At 44.3% G+C, this 19,441-nt stretch overlaps 1 protein-coding gene across 1 annotated transcript; it reads left to right on the top strand.

The window, feature by feature from the left end:
- Positions 1-15,546: 15,546 nt before the first annotated feature.
- Positions 15,547-19,441, top strand: Slc25a4 (solute carrier family 25 (mitochondrial carrier, adenine nucleotide translocator), member 4). The gene is made up of 4 exons (NM_007450.5): positions 15,547-15,797; positions 17,101-17,587; positions 18,071-18,211; positions 18,989-19,441. The coding sequence occupies exons 1-4, from the start codon at positions 15,687-15,689 to the stop codon at positions 19,144-19,146; spliced, it is 897 nt and encodes a 298-aa protein (NP_031476.3). The 5' UTR covers positions 15,547-15,686; the 3' UTR covers positions 19,147-19,441.

The following is a 19,441-nucleotide window of genomic DNA, read 5'->3' as shown; positions in this document are numbered from 1 at the left end:
GAAGACATCTCTTAAATTCGGTAGATGTCCCAGTCTGCTGCGTTTGTTTACTTGATGACTCTTCCTATGAATGTTTGCTTTTTGTTTGTTTGTTTCAAGACAGGGTTTCTCTTTGTAGCCCTGGGTGTCCTGGAACTCACTCCTATAGACCAGGCTGGCCTCAAACTCAGAGATCTACCTGCCTCTGCCTCCTGAGTGCTGGGATTAAAGGCGTGCGCCACCACGCCCGGGTAGGTGTACACCACTGCTAACCAGCTTACTAAACATTTATTGTAAAGCTATGTATGTATTCATGACTTTTTTTTTTTTTGCGAGGATAAAAATTCATTTAGGAGGCCTGCAGGGATAGGACAGTGCTTGCTCAAAACAAGCATAAAGACCTGAGTCAGATCTCCAGCATCAAGTAAAGAGCCAGGCTTGCTTTTAAAAAAAAAAAAAAATCCCAGTGCTAGGAAGTAGGGACAGGAGGGTCTCTGATCTCTGGGGCTTGCTGGCTAGCCAGTCTAGCCTATTGGTGAACTCCAGATTCACTGAGAAACCCTCAATTTACAAGGTAGCGAACAACCAAGGAAGACACCTGATATCAATCTATGATCTCAAAATGCAACACACACACACACACACACACACACACACACACACACACACACACACAAAGAGTTCTTGCCAGGAAAGAAAAACAAAGTTGTCATGTATTATATAACTTTTCTGTGGTGAAATAAGTCATTCAGGCTACTCTGTGCTCTTGGGCCATGGATACTCATGGTTGACTCAGAAACAACTATTTTCTTATTTCAGAGCACAGTGTTTTACATAGCCACACCCACTTTGGGCACTTAGAGAGACTTCTATAGAACTTACGATTACTCACTCATAAGAAATGTGTGGTAGAATTCCCGAGGGATATATCTAGGGCTGGAGTTTTCTTTATGGGAATGCCTTGAGCCACAAGTTCAGTTTATTGCACACTGCCACACTGCCACATGGTCACACAGTCACACTGCCACACCACCACAGGGCCACTGGGCCACAGGGTCACACTGCAACACTGCGACAGGGCCACACTGCCACAATGGCTGCTTCTTCCCCAGCAAGCTTCAAAAGTCCTCTCGTGGATTTTCCTTTCTGCCTATGTTTGATTGGCAGGAGCTGCTTTTAAACCTCTTTTTATGGTCCTTTAGCATCTGTAGAGAGTGGTGGTGTCTTCTCTCCATACTTCTTTTCTCCTCCTTCGTCATCTTTCTGACTATTAGTCAACTTGAGTGATCTCAAAGAATAGCTTTTCTTTGTTCAGATGATCTCTGCTATCTTTGGTTTTATTGCATTTTGGGTTGTTTGTTATACCGGCTGGCTAGGAACTCACTATTTAGCTAAGGCTGGCCTCAAACTCTGTGAAAGTGAAGCCTGCATTGTGTTTGAGACCCCAAGATGTTAGAAGAGTCAAAACTTTGGGATGTCTTTTTAGGAGGGCAACAGACAGAGAGTAGAACCAGCCCAAAAGGGAGAAATGTGTTGCAATCAGCAAAACTGGCAAGGCAGAGCCATATAAGCCCTTCAACATCAGCAATAGAACTATAGGATTTGGAGTTTGCCCTGCTGGGTTTCAGTCTTGCTTTGATCCAGTATTTGCTCCCTCTGCCCCTACTCCTCCCTTGTGGAACTGTAATGTACACTCTGTGTCAACTGTATGTTGGAAGGATGGAATTTGCTTTTTGATATTCCAGGGGTTACAATTAAGAGATTGCCTTACGTCTCAGAGAAGACTTAGAACTTTGATCTTTAAAACTATGTTGGGACTGGGAAAGGAGATGAGGGATTTTGAAATGGAACTAAATGCATTTTGCATTACTATATGGACAAAAAGCTTATGAGGACCTGGGAGGGGGATGGGATGGTTTGACTGAGAATGCCCCTCCCCCCACCCTGTAAGTTTATATATTTGAATGATGGATCCCCAGATGGTGGAACTGTTTGGGAAGGGTGGGGAACTGTGGTCTGTTTGGAGGAGGTGTGGGTGTGTCACTAGGGATAGACTTTGACATTTCAAAAGCCCACACCATTTCTAGTCAGCACTCTCCACCCCCACCCCCACCCCACCCCCACCCCTGCTTGCTTCCTACCTGCAGGTGAGGACACAGGCTCTCAGCTACTGTTCCAGAGTCAAGCCTGCCTGCTGCCATGTCCCCCAATAAATGGGTTTCTTCTACTAGTTGCCTAGGTTATGGTATCTCATCACAGCAATAGAAAAGTACTAAGACAGTAGAAACCAGGGCAGAGATTTTAAAATCTCTAGTGATGGATATGTTTATTTATCCTTAGAAATATATTCGTTTTTAGTTATCACACACATACATACACACAAAATCTATTTCTCTATATAATTCGTTTTTAGTTATCACACACATACATACACACAAAATCTATTTCTCTATATATGTGAAGAGAGATCAGATGGAATCTCATGTAACCCAGGATGGAGTCAGACTCAGTATATAATTATGTACATAAAGATAATCTAGGACTTCTGATGCTCCTGGCTTTACATCCTGGATGCTGGGTTACAAACTCCTGCTGCCATTCAGTGCTGGAGATGGAATCCGGGTCTCGTACATGGTGGACACTCTACTAACTGAGCTGTTACGTAGCCCCAGCCTCATCTTCACACACCTCGAGGCTCTGTATTTAGATGCATAATGTGTGAGATTGTTATATTCTCAAGAGAATATAACAATCTTCTTTATGGAATCATCTTCTTTATCCATGATACTGGTTTTTAAATTTCTGTTACATCTTCGTCTGCTTTATTTTTTTCTTTTTTTCATTTTTAAGCTATTTATATCTTTATGTTTAAAGTGCATTGCTTATGGTACATATACTTGAGACATTCATTCTTTTAATTATGATAGTGATGGTGTGTGTGTGCTGGGGAATATGGCATATACGTGGAAGTCTGAGAACAACTTTGTGGTGGGTTGTCAGAAATGCAGGGCTTTGCCCTCTGAGCTGTATCTCAGCCCCAATTTGTATTGTGACTTAACTCTTTTGTTCATCCTTTGGAGGTTGTACTTGTATGTCCTAATGTATGCTTAATATTTGTGTGGTATTTTTAGATCTTAGTAAAAATTGAAAAACTAAAAAAAAATATTTTAAGAACAGTAGCATCTCTATTGCATCTTTTGTGGCCCTCTAGTGGTCATAAATAACTAATTGTTTAATAGTTTCCTTCCTTCCTTCCTTCCTTCCTTCCTTCCTTCCTTCCTTCCTTCCTTCCTTCCTTCCTCCCTCCCTCCCTCCCTCTCTCCCTCCCTCCCTCCCTACCTCTCTCCCTCCCTTCCTTTCTTTCATTTTTTCTCTCATATATTACATCCCGCCTGCAGTTTTCCCTCACCTTCTCCTCCAAGTCCCTCCTGAACACCTCCCATCTCCCACAGATCCCTAGATCTCCCCCATTTCCCTTCAGAAAGGGGCAGGCCTCCCGAGGATATCAATCAAACATGGCAAATCAAGTTACAACAAGACTAGGCACATTCCCTCATATTAAGGCTGGATGAAGCAACTCAGTTAGAATAAAAGGGTCCCAAACGGAGGCAGAAGAGTCAGAGACAGCCTCCACTCCCACTGTTGGGAGTCCCACAAGAACACCAAGTTATACAACCATATGCATCGATTTCTTTTTTTTTTTAAGATTTATTTATTTATTTATTTATTTATTATATGTAAGTACACTGTAGCTGTCTTCAGACACTCCAGAAGAGGGAGTCAGATCTCGTGATCAGATGGTTGTGAGCCACCATGTGGTTGCTGGGATTTGAACTCCTGACCTTCGGAAGAGCAGTCGGGTGCTCTTACCCACTGAGCCATCTCACCAGCCCCGCGTCAATTTCTTAATATTTGATGTATAATAAGATACAGCAGAGTATAAAATGACATCATGGCCCTGAGGCACCCTAGACACGCAGAAAAGCAGTATGCATATAAAGTAAGTAATAATATTACAGTTATTGTATTTGATATCAGAAACAGTGGTTTATATAAGATAGCCATCGTAAGTAATAGCTTCAAGGACATCCCTTCCAGAACACATAGAAATCATGAGATGGGTTCAGGTGTGGTGGCTCATGCCTATGATCTTAGCAGTTGGGAAGCAGAGGTAGGCAGATCTCTGTGAGTTCAAGGCCAGCCTGGTCTACATAGTGAACTCCAGAACATCCAGAGCTACATAGTAAGATCTTGTCTCAAAACAACAACAACAACAGCAACAATAAAAAGCATGACAGAAGAAATGAAGATGTAAAAAACGTGTCATTATATCCTCTTATAACATTCTTTGAAGTGTTTCAAAATAAGGACAAAAAAATTTCAGTGGTCGTGAAGCGTGGAAATGCCTCCAATCTCATAATTTAGAAGAAACATCAACTTAGATGTTCTTCAGGGAGGGTGTGGTGGTTTGCAGAGAACTTACCCAAAAAACAGAATGGTTGAGTCAAGAGAGAAAAAAGATAAAACAAGCCAAAGAAAAGCTGGGCCTGATCTCCCAGTTCTATAGGAACAGCCTGCCAGACATTCACTATTGCCAATAAACAAGAGGACATAGTTTAATGACAAAATGTCAAGTCCACCTGAAAGATATAACAGCTCACAGCTCACATGACTTCAGGTCTAAACAGAGTCTCAGAATGTGTAAGGATGGGGCTGGACCATTGGCTCAGGGGTTAAGAGTAGTCACTGCTGTTGCCCAGGACCTGGGCTTGGTTCCTGGTACACACATGGTGGCTCACAACCACATATAACTCCAGTTCTAGGCATTTGATACCTTTCCTGACTTCCATGGGTACCAGACATGCATGGTAGACATACACATATACAGGCACATAAAATAAAAATAAGTAATTTTTTTAAAGTTAAGGAACATTAGAACATTAGAACACCACAGAGAAACTGAGTAAAGTATCTATGATGCTTCAAGGTGGACACAGGGTATGGAAAAGGGTATTTCTGCTAATTCAATTACTTCAATTATGATGAAATGCTACATGCCTACTTCAAAGCACTGGTACCAAAATCATGGTGGGCTCCAATTGCTCCATTGTTACCAAGATTTTGCTTGCTTGTTCCTTGAGACAGGGTCGCATGTATCCCGGGCTGGCCTGGAGCTCACTCTGTAGCTGAGGATGACCCTCAATTCCTGGTCTTCTTGCCTTTACCTCTATAGCGCTGAGACTGCAGTAGTGCTCCACCATGCCCATTTCAGGCAGGTAAACTTGAGAACCACTAGGTTAGAAGATGATGTAATGTATTTTCCTATGCATTTATTCAGCGAATATGCTAAACACCTGTTAGGTTCAAGGTACTGTGTTGTTGTTACATCAAAACAGCAACTTGCAGTTGTACTTTGCATGTATAGGCTGAAGACTCATAGAGAAAGAAGCCCAGAAGTACCCCTACTCTCCTAATATTCTCTCTCTCATTTATTATCTTCTTAAATAAATGTGATGGATGGAATGAGGAACAGTGTAGAATTTTAAAATTCTTCAGTCTGTTGCCTTTTATAAATAAGAAAAGCCCTACCAATAGGAAAGAATATTGGTTCTGCGAAAGGCAACTTAATTTCAATTAGAGAGCTCATTCTACCAAGTATCCACCTCGCCTTTTCTCTCCTGCTTTCCAGTGGGTGACATCTACATCCCATGGATTTCTATAGTGCAGAGAGAGAGAAAGAGCCACATGGTCTGCAACTCTAGCTGACCAGGCTGGGCTGCCAGGTCCTCATGCCTTCAGTCACCCTCCATCAAGGTCACTTCTGACACTTCCCTCACTTCTGGGCACAAGGCTCTTCTGGGTAACTGGTGTCCTTGGATACAAAGTGTTACTCTGTTGCTTCTACAAATACATTGGGGCAGGTGAAACTTAACGGGGCCACCCAGGGCCCAGTACACCAGCAGACTACATGGCAGGTGCCCAGAATTTGCTCCTCCGAGCTCCTCTTCCTCCTGGGTGCTCTCCCTGGGCTGCATCTAACCTGGCACTACAACCAAACCAGAGAGTCCTTTCTCCCTGGTGTCTTGCTACCTCCTTTGCCTGGAGCAGACCACAGAGCTCTTCTTTGTCGGTGACCCCATCACACTCACATCCTCTCTTTCTCTCTCTCTCTGTGTGTGTGTGTCTCTCTCTGTCCTATCCATGTCTGGAAATCCTTATATAATCTTTGGATGGACAGGTGGGCAGGAAGTTTTGTTTTTCCTTTGATCTCCTATGACATATTTGTTGTCTATATATGACTTCTTTCTTGATTTAAAAAATTATCATGCTAATAATAGAGTACATTCTTTGATTTCTTGGTGTTTTATTTTTTTTCTGCTTCACTGATACAGTATGTCTTGAGTATATGAACAAACAAGAGACCATACTGAAGATAGCAAGAAACTTCACAAGATTAAAGCGTTGGTTTTTTTTTTTTTTTTGGTTAAAAAAAAAACCTCTGATATTGTGTGTTAAGCATTTGTTTATAATAACAGGAATATAATGTTTTACATGAAACACTAAACAGTGGAGGAACCAGTTCAAAATGTACTTGGAAAATCAGTCAAGTGAGATCTAGGTGGCTTCTCTCACAGGGCTGCAGGTCTGCAAAGCCAGGAGCTGTTAGCTGGAAAGGTGCTATTGTAAGATCAACCATGCATAAATTCTAGATATACTTGTCTTGGATAAAGCAAGGAGGGGTCCTGAGATCCGTGAGAAAAAGGAAGCTGTATGCCCATCTTGAGGAAGTGCAAGGTCTACCAGTATTAGGGTGAGTTGGCATCTAGGGCTGGATGGCGTCCATGCTACCTTGTCTCAAGCAACCCATGCCAGCCTGACTCAGTTTCCACAGAAGGCCTCCTGAGAGCAGTTTCTTTCGTGACCGTTCTTAGGATTCAGGGTCTCCCCTGCCTCTCCCTTGTCCCAGCTAATAATTATGAATTCTCTTAACAGGATCTTTCTTTCTCTCTCTTTTTTTTCATAAACATTTTTTAAGACATTGAGAATAGAAGTTTTGGAAGCTGGAGAGATGGTTTAGCATTTAAGAGCATATAGCCAGGCAGTGGTGGTACACACTTTTAATTCCAGACTTCAGGAGGCAGAAGCAGATGGCTCTCTGAGTCCAAGGCCAGCCTCATCTAGAAAGTGAGTTCTAGGACATTCAGGACTACACAGAAAACCCTGCCTCAAAAAACAAGCAAGCAAGCAAGCAAGCAAAGAAACAAACAAAAGAAAGCAAAGAAGAGAAAAGAAAAGCACATATACTGCTCTTCCAAGAGGATCAAAGTGTGTTTCACAGCACCAATGTCAGGAAGCTTACATCTATTCATAACTACAACTCCAGGAGATCTGACATCATCTTCTGGCCTCCAAGGGCAACTGCACTCAGATATGCACATACTGAAATGTGACACACACACACACACACACACACACACACACACACACACACACACCATACACAATTGAAAGCTAAAGCCATTACTACTGAGGGGATCATAGAGATAATTCAGTGGTTAGGGGAGTTTGCTGCTCTTTCAGAGGATCTGGATTTGGTTTCTAGCATCCACAGTGAGTGGTTCACAACCTCCTATAATTCCAGTTCCAGGAGATCTGATATCCTGTTCTGGTCTTGAAACACACACACACACACACAGAGAGAGAGAGAGAGAGAGAGAGAGAGAGAGAGAGAGAGAGAGAGAGAGAGAGAGATAGTTTGTATATGTTTGGGCCAGGGAGTGACACTATTAGGAAGTGTAGCCTTGTTGGAGTAGGTGTGTCACTGAGGGCATGGGCTTTAATACTCTTGTCCTAGCTGTCTGGAAGTCAGTCTTTTTCTAGCAGCCTTCAGATGAAGATGTAGAACTCTCAGCAGCTCCTGCACCATACCTACATGGATGCTGCCATGTTCCATCTTGATGAAGATGGACTGAACCTCCAAATCTGTAAGCCAGCCCCAAATTAAATGTTGTCCTTATGAGAGTTGCCTTGGTCATGTAGTCTGTTCACAGTAGTAAAACCCTAACTAAGACACACACACACACACACACACACACACACACACACACACACACGGCATATACACACAGAGACACATAGATTAAAATAAATCAAAAACACAAGTTGTTGCTGTATCACAGTGAAGACCATCCCAAAACACAACCACAACTTCTATGTGGATTCATGTCCCGTCCCCTGGCTCAGCCTTTCAGGCAGTATGGCTGGTGCATCCCTCCTATGGCTTCCTTCCCAGGCAGTGACAACCTTCTGAATTCTGCATCATCAGTGCCCTGCAGAGCATTTGGGGACCAGAAGCAACAGTCAATAATGCTGATAGGAAGGTGAAAAGGGGGACCTGATTTGTGCCATTTTAATTCTGATGGAGAAAAGCAAAAGAGAAATGACTACAGGAGGAGGTAGAGAGTGAACCATTTCTACAGCTATAAGGGAGGAAAAAGGCAGGGGGTGGTGAGATGGCTCAGCTGTTAAAAGTAGTTACTGCTCTTCCAGAGGACCTGAGTTCAATTCCCAGCAATTCCATCAGGCAGCTTATACTACCTGTAGCTCTAGTTGCTGCACACATTTGGTACCCATCACCTCTTGCTGCCAAACACACAAAAACAAAAATTAAAAATAAACATGAAAAAAGATGCTTACTGTAGTTTCAATGGAAGCATTTTGGTTGATTCTATTTTCTAAGTCCTGTATTGTCATGGGGGGCATGTCTTCTAATAGGGACTTTACCTATAGACAATTATAGAAAACTCTCATTATGTTTTATGATGCATATTGTAGCTTGAAATCATGAAGCTACTCTCAGCAAGAATCATGGGAAGGTGTTTATTCTCTTGTTGTGTCTAGAGCAGTGTGGCATGTGACTGTGTCTAGTACCTAGCATTGGTCTGCACTCAACAACTCACACATAGTCCTATACAGTCAAAGCATATTTTGGGTGTTGAAGAACCTAGTCAGTAAAAGTGCTTGCCTTGCAATTGTGGCCCGAGTTTGACTCCCAGATGTGTGTTTAAAAAAGAAAAAAGAAAAAAAAGAAAAGGCAGGTAGGCATGGAAAACCTGGACACCAAGAGACCCTTACAAAAGAGAAAAAAAAGGTAGGTGCACCCGAGGAACGAACGTCACCCAAGTTGTCCTCTGTGCACATGCACGAATGCATAAATGCATAAATAAACAAACAAACAAATAAATCTAATTTGCTTTATGCCAAATTGAGCGCGTAGGAAGTTCTGTGCAGCTGGAAAGTCACAGTGGCTCACAGGTATTGTGCTAGCAATTGGCTTTTCTTTATTTGGTGGATCTTTGCTGTTCTCAGTTCCCAAAGACAGCTCAATACTTGATTGTCTTTTCTACAGAGCTTGCTGCCGCTGCCCGACCTCCAGGACATCATGAGCATTAGAGAGCAGGGCCCCTGTCATATCTGGATGCTTTGTCCTGTTCTTAGGCTGGCAGAGGGCCACGGAGCACCGGGGCAGGCTGGGAGGGAGACACGTGTTCTGCCTCGCTCCATTCTCTCGCTGCTCTGTGTAAGCGATACCCGAGTCTTGTGATTCCAGGCTGCCCCTGCTCCGGAGGGCATCTGAGGCCTCTCTTTCCTGAGAAAATCCACATGGACAAGCTTGACACGGCTGGGCTTCCGTGGAAAGCCTCTTGATTCCAGCTATGCTCCTCCTACTACATGGGGTGGGGTGGGGTGGGAGCGGAGGGAGGAGAAACGTGCTCCTACTCAGAAAATAGCAAAAATTCTGATGAATGCAACGAAGATGACATGCTTCCTGAATTTACAATTAATTAATTAATTGATTAATTAAGGGGCTTATTTATATTCAGTTTAAATGTCCGTTAAATTTTTCCTAGTACTGTTTTAGTCCTAGAACAGCTTAATAGCAAAAAGTCCAGACATATCAGCTTTTTTAAATCTCTTGTTTGTAGTTCCCCCCAAAGAGCAACAAGAAGGAAATAAACCATAATTATAGATATTTCATTAATTTTAAGCCATTGCATAACTTAGTGTATGGCAAACTAGAATTAGTCTCTAATGACAAATAATAGGGGAAGGAGATACCTACTTAATAATTAATGTTGGACGCTGCAGAGATGGCTCAGCAGTTAGAAGCCTGGCTGCTCTTCCAGAGGACTCAGGTTCTGTTCCTAACACCGGTGTGGCAGCTCACAACTAGCTCCAGTTCCAGGGAGGTTCTGACACCCTTTTCTGGTTTCTTTGGGAACTGCATGCATGTGGTGCACAGAGATCCACCGATATATGTAAAAAATCAATATATCTTTTTTTAAAAATGATGCTGGGATATCCAAAATGCTATAGAGAACAGTGAAATTGGATCCATATATCCTTAGCATAATGCTTTTTCATTGTTTTTTAACTTACTATGAAGCTCTGACTAGCTTGGAATTTGCTATGTAGACCAGGCTGGCCTTTTAAACTTACAGAGAGACACACCTGCCTTTGCCTTCCAAATGCTGGCATTAAAGGTATGTGCCAGCAGGTATAAACATGTGTTAGATGTATTAACAATAACTGAAAATGTTTTTTTCCAGAGTAGAAGAAAATAGACTAATATACCTATGAGGAGTCAATAATCTGTTTACAGAAAAATTATTTTAGGGCTGGAGAGATGGCTCAGCAGTGAAGAGCACTGACTGCTCTTCCAAAGGTCTCGAGTTCAATTCCCAGCAACCACATGGCGGCTCACAGCCATCTGTAATGGAATCCAATGCCCTCTTCTGGTGTGTCTGAAGACAATGACAGTGTACTCATATACATAAAATAAATAAATCTTTTAAAAAGTTTTTTAAAAAGGAAAAAATATTTTATGCTAATATGCATAGTATAAATTTGTTTATAGCTACATAAAATAATACTAATAGAACAACATGATAGAACAAAAATTAAATAAGAAACAAAATTTAAAATTACTCAACATATTTATTGTCTCAAGTATATAGTTGTTAATATAAATGCTTTTGTGCCAGTGTTCAAGGAAGACTAAAAGTTTGCGCGCGCGCGCACGCACGCGCGCACACACACACACACACACACACACACACACGTATATAAATAAATAAAAGAAAGAAAAGAAAATCTGCCAAGTTAAAATGCATTCTATAGCATACACATAACTTCATCACAAACTCATGAAATGCCACAAGCGACTAAAAGATGTTCTTTCTAGGGCAGTGTTGGAGTAGGATCTATGATGAGCAAGACCACATTGTATTATTGGTGGTTCTGATTTCTCAAGAGTTATTTATTTTGTTTAGTTAGGGGAATGTGTGAGAGCTGGTAGTGGTGGTAATAGTGGTAGTGATGGATCAGAGGATAACTTTCAGGCATCAGACCTCTCCCTCTACCACACTGGGCCTGAGGATCAAGCTCCGATCATCGGGTTTAGCAGCTAGCACCTTGATCTGCTGATCCATCTAAGTGGCCCAAGAATAATTGTTGAATTTATTCAAGAGCTACGAAACCTTTAAAATACTCAATGTATCCATTCTATTTTGGGATCCTATTAGAAGGAAACAAAGTAAACGAAGGTTTTGCAAGAGTGTTTAAGTAGCAACATTGTTTTTTCATCGATAAAAATAAGCAACATCTCTATTGAACTCAGAGACATCTAGCTGGTGCCTAACTAGAGATTTCATCCCTGCAGAAATCGTGTTCATGCTACTAGAAAAGTCCTCTTGCACACTACCAAAGGCAAGCACCAACCCTGCTCCAAAACCTTTGATCTACAATGGTGACCTGCCTGCAAGATACACTAGTGCTTGTGGCGCAAAACTTGGGGGAGCAATTAGCCAATATTTGATGTAAGGCCCACTCCATGAGATGGGATCATACCCAATGCTACTTGGGTGACCAAGAACTGGAGACTTAATGGCCTAGGAGAAAATGACTCCTAATGACATTCTGCTGTAATCATAGACCTGGACTTTATTCAGCCATCCACCACCAGAGATGCTTCCCCCTACAGTGGATGGGGGAAAAATTCAGAGGCCCAAGCCAAAAATAAGCACAGTGAGCAAACTTGGAACACTCAGCCCAAAGTGGAATGTCTCCATCAAATCCCTCCCCTCGGGCTCAGGAAATTCTTTGAAAGAGGAGGCAAAAAGAATGTAGGAGCTAGATGGGATGGAGGGCACCAAGAAAAAAAGGAGGCTCCTCTAAATTAACATGACCAATGCACATATGAACTCTCTGAGAACAAAAGCAAGCACAGGGCCTGAGTGGGTCTGCACTGGGTGGGGCCCAAGAGCTGAAAGGAGATGTTAGCACACACTACCTACCATCCCTTAAACATTTGCGAATGAAAATTTAGTTTTCTCTAGGGGCAACAAATCACTCTTAAGAGCAGGCTCAGCGGGAGATGGCCAACAGAGCAGAAACTCAATGGAATCTTTGGAAATCAATGTTAGTTTTCTCTAAGGGAGTCTCACCAGGGAGCAAATCATTCTTAAGAGTAGGCTCAGCAGGAGATAGCCAACAGAACAGAAGAAACTCAAGGGCTTCAATGTTAATGCAAGTCTGGGCTGGCTTGACTGCCTGCCTGCTTTCCTTCCTTCCTTCCTTTCTTCCTTCCTTCCTTCCTTCCTTCCTTCCTTCCTTCCTTCCTTCCTTCCTTCCTTCCTCCCTCCCTCCCTCCCTCCCTCCCTCCCTCCCTCCCTCCCTCTCCCTCCCCTTCTCCCTTTCTCCCTTTCTCCCTGCCTCTCTCCCTGCCCCGCCCCCTCATTTAGATCTTACAGGTCTACAGTGGACAAAAGGCCATCGGAGGGGCCCATTTAACACATCGAAGCAGACCTGGCTGCCAGGTTCTCCCAGGATCCTTCAGTCCTCATCTGTTACAGGTTCCTTCTGGTTGGCATACCCTGGCCTTCTCCAGCCCCAGGGCTGGGGTGCCCTTCCCCCAGCTGCCCTTCCCTATATAATCCAACTACTTTGGTTACCTGTCCCCTTTCCCTTCTACCCTCCTGGCCTCTTGGTTTAGCTCTCCCCTCTCATCTCTCCTCACACCACTAGCTCAGGGTCTATGCTTTCCTTTCATCCACAATAAACCACCATACCTAGGAGCAGTCATGTCTTCCTTTTTTATTTCTTTTCATTGGATTACATCATGGTTTCTGGTTTAGTGTTTTTAATGGGATTCCTATGCATGCTGGCAAGTGTGTGTCTGGTGCTTTTTCTTTGGCTCTTTTTCTTCTGTTTGTTTGTTCTGCCCTATTCCTATTTGTTTGTTTTTTTTCTTATTATTGCATCTTACATTATTCCTTACATGACTGTTTTCTTTTTAAAAAAGATATATTTATTTATTTATTTTATGTATGCGAGTACAGTGTTGCTGTCTTCAGACACACCAGAAGAGGGCATTGGATCCCATTAGAGATGGTTGTGAGCCACCATGTGGTAGCTGGGAATTGAACTCTGGACCACTGGAAGAGCAGTCAGTGCTCTTAACCACTGAGCCATCTTTCCAGCCCCCACATGACTGTTCTGTAATGAGAGTCAGAAAGGCTGTGGATTTGGATGGGAGTGGTAGAGAAACTGGGAAAACCAAGGGGAGGGAAACCCATAATCAGAATATACTATATGAAAAAAACATATTTTCAATAAAAGAAATAAAAGTTGTAATTTTGCTTTAACCCTTAATAAATGAAAAATAAAAATAAAAACAAATAGGTGATTAAGTAAAAACAAATTGGTAATTAAGTAAAGACAAATAGGTAATTAAGTAGGCAACCTCTAACACAGAACTGAAAGGAAATGGCTTCATTTACTTCCCAATATTTATAGAGCCAAATGGAGTAGACACACAATTATAATTATGACTAATATAGAAATTTTATTGTCCATGGAAATTGCTGTGTGAAACTGTGATGGACAACCCTGAACTTAAAGGTCCTTGGAGGTGGCTCAAGGTGCTACTTGCGTTTCCTTTAGAGGCCACACTTCCTGGTACACAGTGATTGCTCAGTTGGTATCTGGTGAAGGAACACAGAGATGCCTTTTATGTTTGTCTATGCGTGTGTCTTCTTTGACCTCCAGCAACATGGTAACGGGTCCCAGCCTTGTTTCTCCCAACTGCAAATAAATACATCACCTATGTGCTCCTGGCATCCCGCCAGTGACCTCTGCTCTAGTAAGTCTTTAGGCTCTGAGCGACACACAGGTGCAGCTCAGTCAGCACCTAACATGAAATATGCATAGATCAGCAAACTTTTAAAAAGATGAACTGCCTTGACCGATGTCCAAACGAAGGTTAGCAAATGTGGGAAAAGAACAGAGTAAGGGGCTTGAAGTTAAACGAAGAAAAGAAAAGAACAACAAAAAAACCCTAATAGCACTCATTCTTGTGGAAGGGGCAGCAGTATGGAAAATATGCACAGTTATATTTGAACTGCCTTAAATGAGGTGAGGGTAACGAAATCTCACATCCATGTATTAAAAACAAAAAACAACAACAACAACAACAAAAAAAAACTGCAATCACTTTCCTGGGATTAGACAGTGCCTCGGCCCCCCTCCCCCAACCTCAAGCTGTCTGTTATAGAGTCAGACACAGCCAAGGAGTCGACCTTCCCAAAAGTCTGAGGACTCTGATCCTTAAGAAGCCGCCAGCCAACTGGAACCATCCTGCACGAAATACGGTTGAGATTCCATTAAGAGCTGAGCACGCATTCAAGCCCTTTAGAGGTCTGTCCACGAGAGAATCCCAAGAGCTGAGAGAGACTAGGAGCTAATAAAGGAGAGTCTTTTCCTTAGGAGTCCTCGGCCTGTGTGTCAGTGTGACAGGCCGAGTTAACAGAAAAGCCACACATCCACATTCACTGCCAAACTGAGAATCCACCTAGCGCCGCTGCATTCTGCTTTTTTTCTTTTTCCCTGATGGCGCAGAGTGCCCGGTGCATACATATTTTCTATTGACTGAATGGTTCAAGGATTGAATGGAGAGAAGTCGGAGACAGGAGCTTGCCCTCTACTATGAGGCAATAATGGCATTAAAAAGATGTTAGTATGTATTTGGGAGGAGTATGATTTATTTGCAGAAACGCAGAGTTCTGCAGAGGCCCGAATCCAGGCAGGGAGCTCTAGTTGGAAACGCCCTGACAACGGGAAGGGGTGGAAGCCTGAAACCTTCTTGGCCAAAAGCACCGTGGTGCAAGATCGAGGTCAAAAAGAGCTTCCCTTGAAGCATCAAGGGGCCCCCTCTCTGTCCCCAGGTCGTCCCCAGGCTAAACCCTCGTGAGCTATAAATACAACGGTCCACATGCAGCAGAGACACGGTGTTCCCTCGGCTCGCTGGGACAGATAGCATGAATTTGCCCTTTAAACGTCCCAAGCTGCAGGCACAGCCCCCAACCCACCCCTAGCTCCCGGAAGCGTCTTCGCCCCCAATGCCCTCTGCAAAGGAGGGGGATGGAGAGGGGCTGTCCAGGGACCAGCCCAGCCAATGCGCGCTGCGCGCTCGCCGGGGTCCCTCCTCCTCTCGCGAGACGCCGAGCCGGGGATATAAGGAGGGCTGCGGTCAGGCGGGCGGTCCCTTCGCGTCGTGCAGGGACGGATTCGGGGTGGCGGTGCCTGGCCGGGCGTAGGCAAGAGCAAACGAGCGGCTCCTTGCAGGCTGTGTGCGCCCGGCTTTCAGCATGGGGGATCAGGCTTTGAGCTTTCTTAAGGACTTCCTGGCAGGTGGCATCGCCGCCGCCGTCTCCAAGACGGCGGTCGCCCCGATCGAGAGGGTCAAACTGCTGCTGCAGGTCAGGACGGCTGGGGGCGCGAGCGGGGCGCGGCAGGGCGCTGGGGGGATGCGGGGCGGGGCGCGCGCGTCAGGGCGCAGGGATGCGGGCGGGGCGCGGGGATGCTGCGGCGCGGGCGCGCGCGACGCTGCGGAAAAATCTGTGCTAGGCCGCAAGCCCGGGGCCTAGGCGAAGGGGAAGGTGCCCTCTACGCAGATACAGGTCCAGCGTCAGTGGCAGATTCCTGGTGTCGGGTGGCGCCCGCGTTGGGGTGTCTATATATGGAAACCCACCCCGAAGCTGGTCTACCTCGAGCCAGATCCTGTGCCCGGTACAGCAAGCGACATTCCATCTAAGGCCTCTTAGGCGGGCCTCACCCTTTGGCCACATCCTCTGCACCTTCTTATCTGCATCCACCCTTGACAATTGAAGCATCAGATTAATCATTGACTGGGGTTCGCTCTATGTCGCGTGCGCTGCGCTATAACTTGACATTGATTTCATTCATCTTTCCTATAACCTCTGCAAGATAGGAATCGTCCTTGGCCCGTATTCACAGATGGAGACACTGAGGCAGAAATCCAGAAGTAATATTCAGGATAAATTCAGACCGCCTTGGCCATCTTGTCCCCATATAATTTTCTCCCCGGTCATTGAAGGGGCCTGCCATCATCATCTGATCCATCTCAAAGGCAAACGCTGTTCAATGGGGAAGAGCCGTTTGGGCATTTAAACATAACACAAAATGCTCCAACAGATTGGCCACGGCAGTAGTAACTCACTAATCACTTGAATTATCTGCTTGAAAATTTTCAGACACCTACTGTTAAGACAACCTTGTCTCGGGGGACATTCGAGTAAAGCAGGGACATTGTCATCTGCTCACCATGTTAAGAGCCCTTGAGGGAGGGATCTTTATTGCCATTCCCCATAAGCCTGCAGGGAATTTCGCTCAAATGTCCTTATAATGTCGAGAAATTGGACTGCTTTTTAGCTTAGTCAAGTAACTAACATTTATTGGTATGTTCTTGGTAACTGATTTCCTGATACATTAAAAAACAATTGGAATTCTCCCTTGTCACTTGAAAGTGAAAGATGGGCGAGGAACCCTGGGCATAGCAGTGCACATTTATAATCCCAGCATTTGGGAGGCAACACAGGATGATTTTTTAGTTCCAGGCTAGCCTGGGCTATATAGGATGACCCTATCCTTTCAAAACAAAAATAAGAAAAACTGAGGAAATACAAATCCTTTTTCCCCCTCTGTCTTCCCTTCTCTCTGCCTGTCCTCTGCCACCCCTTCCTCCCTCCCACCCCAAACTAGGTCCAGCATGCCAGCAAACAGATCAGTGCAGAGAAGCAGTACAAAGGCATCATTGATTGTGTCGTGAGAATCCCCAAGGAGCAGGGCTTTCTCTCTTTCTGGAGGGGTAACCTGGCCAACGTGATCCGGTACTTCCCCACTCAAGCCCTGAACTTCGCCTTCAAAGACAAGTACAAGCAGATCTTCCTGGGAGGCGTGGATCGCCATAAGCAGTTCTGGCGCTACTTTGCTGGTAACCTGGCCTCTGGTGGGGCAGCTGGGGCCACCTCCCTCTGCTTCGTCTACCCGCTGGACTTTGCTAGGACCAGGCTGGCTGCCGACGTGGGCAAGGGATCTTCCCAGCGAGAATTCAATGGGCTGGGCGACTGTCTCACCAAGATCTTCAAGTCGGACGGCCTGAAGGGTCTCTACCAGGGTTTCAGTGTCTCTGTCCAGGGCATCATCATCTACAGAGCTGCCTACTTCGGAGTCTATGACACTGCCAAGGGTGAGAGGGGGGCTTTGGGGTGGAAGGTGTGGGGAGGGGGTTATGGAGAGAGGATTCTGTGTGATCTACCCTTCCATGATGACCTTTGTGTGTTAGTTGCCTTTCCTACCTCTGAGCTAACCTGAGTTCTGAGGAGGTAATGTGATGTGGTTTGGATAAGTTAGTAGGTAAAGGAGCCTCTGTCTCCCGTACTGGTAAATACTGTGGCTTTGAGCTACTCAGGAGGCAAAGCCTCCCTCTAACCCAACACAGCTGCTAGTCTCTCAGCTGAACTAGAAGCAAGCTCTGTGTCAATAGAGCTGTAGCTTCTTTGGATTAAGGGAAAGCGGCAGCCAACTTTGCCTGGTTGCATGTAAGGGGGCCTCGGGGGAGGAGCTGGTTCTTGTGGAAGGGCAGGGTATGGCGTTGGGTCCGTAGCCTTGTCTTCCGTTGACCTGCTTTTGAAGCACCTGATAGCCATTTGCTTCTTGGCTCTGCTCACAGGGATGCTGCCAGACCCCAAGAATGTGCACATTATCGTGAGCTGGATGATTGCCCAGAGTGTGACAGCGGTGGCGGGGCTGGTGTCCTATCCGTTTGACACTGTTCGTCGTAGGATGATGATGCAGTCTGGCCGGAAAGGGGGTAAGCATGAACTCCCCCAAGTGTGAATCTTAGGTGTTACCCCTGGAGAACATACACTCACAAGTGCTACGAGGCCTTGTTTTTCTAAGTTGAAGGGCAAAATGTCTTCATCAGGCCTTCAGAAACCAAGATTCTAATTTCTCCTTTAGCTTTTCCTTAAGGGAATTTTGTTCTTTTTATTAAAGAAATAAGAACGTAACAAAATGAGGTTTTTAGAGTTGGCCCTAGGTATTTAGCATTAACAGCCTGGGTGCATAAGCAAGGGCAAAGAAGTAATTAGCTGTACACTTAAAACCCCTGCTTCCGATTATAGTTATTGGGAGTATAAATGAGATGGGATGTTTTAGCTAAATGAGAAATGGCTTGACCATCCTGCTTTGGGAGTTTTAGCTTCATAGGTAAAAGCATGAAGCGGCCATTCTTAAAGTAAAAAAAAACAAAAAACAAAACCCACATATACACTCACACACATACCAAATGTGAGGGGATTTTGTACACCCCAACAGTCATACCTTTTATCCTCCACAATCTTGGGCAGTGTAATCTGAGGCCAGGGCTCGTTCGCTCATCCATAAGAAGTTATCCAGAGAGTGTGACAGACACTCCTTCCTCAGCCCGCCTTCCAGTTTTAGCCCCATAGTCTGTAAACTGTCTGATTGCTCCAGTTTTTACATAACTGATCTTTTTCATAACCGAGTTCTCGAGTTAAGGTTGCTAGAAGACAGGGTAACTGTTACTCGGGAGGAAAGGAGCCCTTACCCACGTTTGTCTCCACAGCTGATATTATGTACACGGGGACACTTGACTGCTGGAGGAAGATTGCAAAAGATGAAGGAGCCAACGCTTTCTTCAAAGGTGCTTGGTCCAATGTACTGAGAGGCATGGGTGGTGCTTTTGTATTGGTATTGTATGATGAGATCAAAAAATATGTGTAATACCCAAGCTCACAAGTTCACAGATCCATTGTGTGGTTTAACAGACTATTCTTGAGGAAATAAAACAAAAAAAAGAGACAGATCTTGGATAAAACCAGACCGTAAGGAATACCTCAGAAAAAAATGCTTCATTGAGTATTCATTAAACCACAGAAGTATTTTGTATTTATTTTACATTTAGATTCCCACAGAAAACAGGCTAGCTTATCATACTTGTTCACCTGATTAACTGAAGAACTGATGCTGAAAAGTAACTCAGTGTGACTCATTAATAAAGACTACTCAATACACTTTA

The sequence above is a fragment of the Mus musculus genome, chromosome 8 (genome assembly GCF_000001635.26).
Source record: "Mus musculus strain C57BL/6J chromosome 8, GRCm38.p6 C57BL/6J".
Taxonomy (NCBI): Eukaryota; Metazoa; Chordata; class Mammalia; order Rodentia; family Muridae; genus Mus; species Mus musculus.
The sequence above is the reverse complement of the archived record's forward strand: the minus strand, read 5'-3'. Positions and strand labels throughout refer to the sequence as shown.